The sequence below is a fragment of the Talpa occidentalis genome, unplaced genomic scaffold (assembly GCF_014898055.3).
Source record: "Talpa occidentalis isolate TD23 unplaced genomic scaffold, MPIMG_talOcc4v2.1 talOcc4.8, whole genome shotgun sequence".
In the NCBI taxonomy this organism is placed as follows: domain Eukaryota; kingdom Metazoa; phylum Chordata; class Mammalia; order Eulipotyphla; family Talpidae; genus Talpa; species Talpa occidentalis.
In genome coordinates this window covers 95,097,635-95,104,980 of record NW_023605194.1, presented here as the reverse complement: position 1 = coordinate 95,104,980, position 7,346 = coordinate 95,097,635, and the positions used below count along the sequence as shown (strand labels likewise).

The window sequence follows — 7,346 nt, the reverse complement described above, 5'->3', positions numbered from 1 at the left end:
CCGCGGGCGCGCGTCTGTCTGTGAGATCAATACCGAGGCCGCGTCGGACCCCCTCGGACCCAGACCCCCGGCCCTGCCCCCACCCCTCACACAACGCCCCCCTCCCACCACGACCCCAGCCCAAACGGCCCCGGCCGAGGCGCCCGCGGAGCACCCCCCTTGGCCCTATCCCCCACCCGCCCCCCAAAAAGAGAAGATCCCCTCCCCTGGCCCATCCCTTCCCCGCTTCCTTCCCCCTCCCCCCGAACTTTCCCTCTCGCATGCTTCTCCCCTGCACCACGGATCGCCTCTCGGATGCCGCGCGCCTGGAAGCTGCGTTAGGAGCGAGCGGCGGCGGCGACTGCTATGACCGGCAAACTCGCCGAGAAGCTGCCGGTGACCATGAGCAGTTTGCTAAACCAGCTGCCTGACAATCTGTACCCCGAGGAGATCCCCAGCGCGCTCAACCTCTTCCCCGGCGGCGGCGACGCGGTGGCCCACTACACCCAGATGGCTACAGGTAAGGGCGGCGCGCGGCGGGCGCGGGCGCGGGGCGAGGCGGCGGCCGGAGCCGGCGGGGGACCCGCGCAGGGGCCGCCGGATGGATGGAGGGACGGGAGGCGAGATGGGGGCGCGCTGGGAATTTTCTGGGGGGCGAGTTGCTTCTCCCACCCACTCCTCCCGCCCTCCCGGCTCGGGGAGGCTCGGCTGGCGACGCCGCGGCGGAGGCTTCGGCTCGCTCGGGTGGGGGACGCCGCCGGCCGCGGGGAGGTATGTGCGCGCGGCTCCGGGGTTCTCCACTTCAGGGGCGCGATCGCCGGGCTGCGCGAAAGGCGTGGTACTGTCGCCCCCCTTTCTCGGGAGGAGCCCTGCGTCCCTTTCACCCGCGCTCTCCCCCCTTACTCCCTCAGCCTCCCACCCGGGATGGAGCCATGTGCGGCGTGGAGTCCCCGCGGTGGGAGAGGTACTGCGACGCTGCCTTTCCGGGGCGTTCAGCAAAGCCGTGGGGGTGTGGGGACGGCGGGGAGCGGGCGCGGGCCCAAGGCGCCGGGGGCCGCGGGGGGCCGTCCCGGTTCTAGGAGCTTGGCACCGAGACAAGGGCCCATTTTCCGCCGCCCTGCACCCTCCCTAGCTGGGGCCGGGCTTCCCCCCGCTAGGAGATGCGGGAGCTGCTTCGGGCCGGGCGGAGGCCGGGGCCGGGGCCGGGGGAGGCGGCTGGAGAGATGCCTTTGCGGGCAGCACCCCTCCACGCGCGGAGGACAAAGCGTCGGACCCGGGGGTCAGCCACCCTGGCGGGGTGCCGGGGGGTGGGGGGAGGGGGCTGGGCTCGTCGCTGCTGGAGGGGTGCGGCGTCCCGGCGCGGACGGGGCTGGGGGGAGAGGCCGAGTTGTGTGCGCTGGAGAGCGAGAGCCGGGCGCGCTGCGGGTCTGAAACTACCTGTAGCTACAGCTACCTCCCGCCCCACCTCGGCAGGAACAACAATGCTTCTCGCGCGCGCGCGTGTGTGTGTGATGCGTGAGTGTGTGCGCGGCGTGTGCGGTGTGTGTGCGGCAGCCACTCCACACCCCGATCCGTAGTATTTTGCTGTATCCAGGTTGCGCCCGGGAGCCCGGCACCGCCCGCTTTGCGCCGGGCGCAGCCTTCCTCTTACCCCACGCGCTGCGCGCTCCGCCCGGCCGCACCCTCCACACCTGGGCAAGGACCTAGGCGCCCCAGCCCGGGAGCCCCGCGCCAGCTCGACTCCACTCACTCCCTCCCTTCTCTCCCTGCTCTCCGCAGAGAATGTGATGGACATCGGGCTGACCAACGAGAAGCCCAACCCGGAGCTCTCTTACTCGGGCTCCTTCCAGCCGGCCCCGGGCAATAAGACCGTGACCTACTTGGGAAAGTTCGCCTTCGACTCCCCTTCCAACTGGTGCCAGGACAACATTATTAGCCTCATGAGCGCCGGCATCTTGGGGGTGCCCCGGCCTCAGGGGCGCTCAGCACGCAGACCTCCACGGCCAGCATGGTGCAGCCGCCGCAGGGCGATGTGGAGGCCATGTATCCGGCGCTGCCCCCCTATTCTAACTGCAGTGATCTCTACTCGGAGCCTGTGTCTTTCCACGACCCCCAGGGCAACCCGGGGCTCGCCTATTCCCCCCAGGATTACCAATCGGCCAAGCCGGCCTTGGACAGCAATCTTTTCCCCATGATTCCTGACTACAACCTGTACCACCACCCCAACGACATGGGCTCCATTCCCGAGCACAAGCCCTTCCAGGGCATGGACCCCATCCGGGTCAACCCGCCCCCCATCACTCCCCTGGAGACCATCAAGGCTTTCAAAGACAAGCAGATCCACCCGGGCTTCGGCAGCCTGCCCCAGCCGCCGCTCACGCTCAAGCCCATCCGGCCCCGCAAGTACCCCAACCGGCCCAGCAAGACCCCGCTCCACGAGCGGCCCCACGCCTGCCCCGCGGAGGGCTGTGACCGCCGTTTCAGCCGCTCGGACGAGCTGACCCGGCACCTGCGCATCCACACGGGCCACAAGCCCTTCCAATGCCGGATCTGCATGCGGAGCTTCAGCCGCAGCGACCACCTCACCACTCACATCCGCACGCACACGGGCGAAAAGCCCTTTGCCTGCGAGTTCTGCGGGCGCAAGTTTGCGCGAAGCGACGAGCGCAAGCGCCACGCCAAGATCCACCTCAAGCAAAAGGAAAAGAAGGCGGAGAAAGGGGGTGCGCCCTCTGCGTCCTCGGCGCCCCCGGTGTCCCTGGCCCCTGTGGTCACCACCTGCGCCTGAGGCTCCGGCCCCCAGGTCCCCACTTTTTCCCTCTAGTGTCTCCCGGCTGCTCGCCTGAAGCAGCTGGAAAGCTAGCCACGGAGGCGCAGGGGCCGCGCCCTGGCCTTTCCATGGACGTAAGGTCCCTTGTTTCCCTTCGACGCCCCCCTGTTTCCACCTTTTCACACTGGCCGACAGTCGGGGGCCAGGGCACGAGGGGCCTTCCCTTCGCTTGCCCCCCCACCCCCACCTCCCAGCCAAGGCGTGGGGGCGGAAAGGTGGCGTCTAGCCCGCTTTGTTCAGTACGGATCGCCTTGATCCAAGGGCCGCTGGGCCGCGCCAAGGACCTGCGAGGGGGGGACTGAGGGCGGGCCCGCCCAAACCTCGCCCGACCCGAGCACCTCACGGTCCCCCCCACCCCACGTCTTCCTCGGTTCCCCTTCGAAGACCCGAGAGGGGGAGGGGATCAGGAGCGCACCAAAGCGCAAAGCTTGCTGCCCGTCGCACGCACGCGCGCCTGCGTGCGGGGATGCGCGCGAGAGTGCGTGCTCGTGTGAGTGTGTGTGTGTACGCGCGCGCGTGTGGATGTGTGTGTGTGGATGTGCAAGACTCTTGAGCTGAACTGGGCTGTGTCCACTCCTAGCTCTTCCCCATCCCGGGTCCCCGAGCGCCGGGGGATGTCCCAGCTGGGGGCCTGCTCGTGGCCGGGGGAGAGGGTCTTCCCTCTGCTCGCAAGCGGTTCTTACAGAAATGCCTCGGATGCTGCCGCCGCGGTGCTGCCACCGCTGCTTGGGGGTTAGCCCCTCAGAGCCCCTCCACTCCGAGCTCTTCCCTCTTAGGCCTCAGGGCAGTCTGATCTGCGGGGAGAAGGACCACCTTCCCAGAACCTGCCTTTCAAGAACCGTGTTCCCTCGGCCCTTCTTTAAAGTATCTGTGCTCCTGCATCTGGCCTCTGCCCCCATTCGCCACTGCTCCCCTCCGAGCCTTCTCCCCCACCTCTTTAATTTTTTTTTTTTTTTTTTACCAGAAAGGCAGGTCTCCTACAGCCACCCCACTTGGCCATCTTTTTGTTTTCTCTCACGTCCCCGTTTCTCCTGCCACCACAGGTGAGAAAGCCGGCCCGAGTCTGCCCTTTCTCGTTACCCAAACAACGGGCAGAAATCAAATCTCTGTACAGGGCGTGCGCGTGTGTATGCCAGGGTGTGTGTACACACACGTGTCCATCTCTCTGACATACCCACAGGATGGATGCCTAGAAAATACAATCGCTAAGGTACTTGAGGCTCCAGTGCAGTGCACTGGAATAAAGAATTTGTAGGTGTGTACAGCTTTAAATGATGTATTTTTATGAAAAAGGGATTGATGAGATTATTTCTGTGTGTGCATGTGCGATAGACATGCACATGCAGACCTGCACACGGAGACATCTCTGTCCAAATTTTCCTCAAAGATGTGGGGATTTTTGCATTAATCCATGCTGATGAATGAGGTACACCTTGTCCAGACCCCTCTCTCGCCTTCTCCCCGCCCTACCTCACCTCTTCTCAGGCACCCCCTCCGCCCAGCCCTTCTCCACACCGAGGCTCTTGAAGTGGAGCAGTAGGGAAGGTTGCTCTTGGACACAGCTTCCAGCACAGTCTTGACTGAATGTACTGTTCCCTATTAGCGTGATTTCTCCTGTGGTCAGTAAACTGCCCGGAGAGAAGGAACAAAGGTCTGGAGTTTACAGAATGTCTGTTTTTAAAGTCACTTTATGCGTTTCCCACCTTTTTTTTTTTTTTTTAAGAAAAAAAAGCACCAGTTTTGTGGGGTTTTTGTTTTGTTTTGTTTTGTTTGGGGGGGTGGTGGTGGATAAATAATACTAAAAGGAGTTAGTGAAAGGGGGAAAAAAAAATCACAGCGCAGGGACATTGTGGATTTCCAGGTACTTGGACTTTTGTAGAAGGAAAGAAGAGGAAATTTGCCAAGAGGGCCCATATTTTTTTTTTTTTTCAGCTGAAGGGTAAAATCTTTCTTTGCAGAGACAGTATTTTGCTGAATACTTTTTATAATGTGATGATTATTAAAAGCAAAAATTTTGGTCACTTCCAAGCTGGAAGGAGGAATCAGATATCCTTTAATATTTTTCCTTGCTCCTTCTGGTTTATGCATGTCACTGCATGATAACTCTGAGTTTTCCTTTGTTTTAATAAAACTGTTCTCAGACATTTAAGCTAAACTAAGAGAAAAATAACTTTGTTGCCAAAAGGTTGTGCTATCCAGATTTTTTATATGTCTGCATGTTTTAAAAAAAACAACAAAAGAAAATGCACTCTAACTTATGTGAACTGAGAGAAAAAAAAATCAGGTTTTAAACAGGAAAACCTATAGGGAATGATATTTTTTGAAAGACTTTTGTATAAAGTTGAGTACTTAGAAAAAGACAAACCAGATGTAATATATTTTGTGGATGTTTTTATTTCTTGGATTTATAGTACCTTATACTAAGGTTAAAAAAATATGCTTGATATTGTGAAAAGGTGAAATTCTTCACCAACATTTCATTTGCTCCTTTGTCATATTGTTATGCCAATATAATATAGTTAATGAAAACAGCATTTTTAAAAACCGAAATATTGAAATGGTGTAATGTTGTACCATTTGCACTGTGAGCAAATGCTAATACAGTAAATATATTGTGTTTGCTGACAATCAGCCGGCCTATAAATCTCCTTATTTTATTCCTTGTTTTCATAGCATAAAGTTTTTGGTTTGGCCTGTTTTTTGTCTTGTTTTGATTTTGGCTGGTGGTTGGTTTGATAGGTTCTCATGCCCAGTGTTGCCCTTCTTGCTCTGAAAACTCCATGTGGCGATGTGGAATTTGGTGTTATTGGAAGTTGGTTGGCATTCTGTGTGGGTCCAGTGTTGCTGTTCGTTGTGGTTCTAAGAGGATGGGTCTGTCCTCCCCTCTTCTGGGAAACTCAGACTGCCTGAGAGATTAGGTGGACAGATGAGATAATCTCATGAGAGTCCAGACTAGTGACTGGAAATTTCTACAACCCTTCTCTCTCTGGCTTCCAGGGGACATTTCAGAGTAAAAGAAGGAGCTCTCCTGGCTTATGAACCATTTGTTTGGTGGTGACAGGGAGCACCAGGTCAGGACCTGCAGGGTCTCGACAGCCCCACTGACTGGTGCTTTTGCTAAAGATTTTGAAGCCTGAAAAACAGGTGGAGACTTGAGAAGGGTTCTTGAGGGTTGGCAAGATAAGCGGAAAGATTGGGAGGTCTTTTGTAGTCAGGTAATTGGGGAAAACCAGGTTTAAAAGTTCTGTGGACAGGATTCTCCAGGCCTAGTGCAGCTGCCTGGGAAAGATGGTCCTGGCTGGAAAACGGCCCTTATGAACTACCCAGGGACCTAATGCTTTTAAGAGAAGAAAGAATATTTGGGATTTGGAGAACATACAGGGAATGTTGTACATAGCATTAACCCCTCACATCTTACAACTTCTCTGCCATAAAAATGATGCTTCTCTGTCCTATGCGCTTTCTTCTCCAGAAACTTCCCCTACTAGTTTGTTGGCCAGCCCCAGTGCTCTCTCCATTTCTCTTGAGGAGCTATGTAACCTCCTTTTTCATTTTGTGTCCACTTCTCCGTCCTTGTTCTACAGGCTTATTCTAGAGCAGTCTTCAGACAACTTTGTCCTCTCTCTCCCTTTCTGCCTGCCCACCTCAAAACACGCTTGGGCTTCTTTGTGTGCATTTTGCAAAATTCTGTCTCAGCTAAGTTTCAGGGCTTGTTGTATGATACTGAGCTATGTAAATGTTGCACCACATAGTGGCCTGGGAGTGGTGTCTCAGCAGCAAGGTGCTGACCAGGCCTGGCCTGCAGTAAGTAACAGAAATGTAGCACAGCATCCCCACTCAGAAACTATTCTTACCAGCCCAGTGTGGGCCCATCGTTGTGAAAAATGTGGGTGGTGTTTCTGGTTGGCTATAGTTACCAAGAACTTGAGGCCAGACCTGGGTGGAGAAGGTGGATTGTGGCCTTAGAAAAGAATGTTTTTGAAGTGAGAGATCAATAAAGAGAATGCAGTATGGAATCTTAAATTTTCACACCCACACAATTCTAGGTCACTGGCTGCCATCTTGAATTCCCTTCTCTCACCTCAGGAAACTTTAAAAATTCCGAACTGTAACTTGATGTACAACCACAAGGAGGAATCCTTTTCTAACAAAGGAAATCCAAGATGGCTGAAAGGTCCTCATGACTGAGCATATAATTCTTCTCTTTGCTAAACTAGATGTTTCCACGCAGATTTCAAGTGTATTTTTCAGGTGACTATTTGCAGAGAACGATAGTGTCACTGGGTGTCTTCATAGCTAGCATCCAGCCCTACCTGCACCTTCTCCAGTCCAACCAGGCCTTCAGAGCTATACTTTCGTCAACAGTATACTATGCTACATGATTAATAAACTCATTTCCCATTGGTGCATGTTACTCAACCCGACCTGGTTCAACCACTGGGTTACTTGGCAATATGGCAGCCCGCCTGGCTGGCACCAGCCCTATGTGGTGTAATCTCTGATTCACACTTTGTAGCTAGATAAGACTGTCCCAGAT

General features: G+C 55.8%; 1 protein-coding gene across 1 annotated transcript; it reads left to right on the top strand.

The window, feature by feature from the left end:
* The first annotated feature begins 253 nt into the window (after positions 1 to 253).
* EGR3 (early growth response 3) lies at positions 254 to 2,767 on the top strand. The gene is given in 3 exon segments (XM_037497045.2): positions 254 to 499; positions 1,759 to 1,941; positions 1,944 to 2,767. Coding segments are annotated over 3 exon segments (1,161 nt in total). The 5' UTR covers positions 254 to 345.
* The last annotated feature ends 4,579 nt before the right edge of the window (positions 2,768 to 7,346 follow it).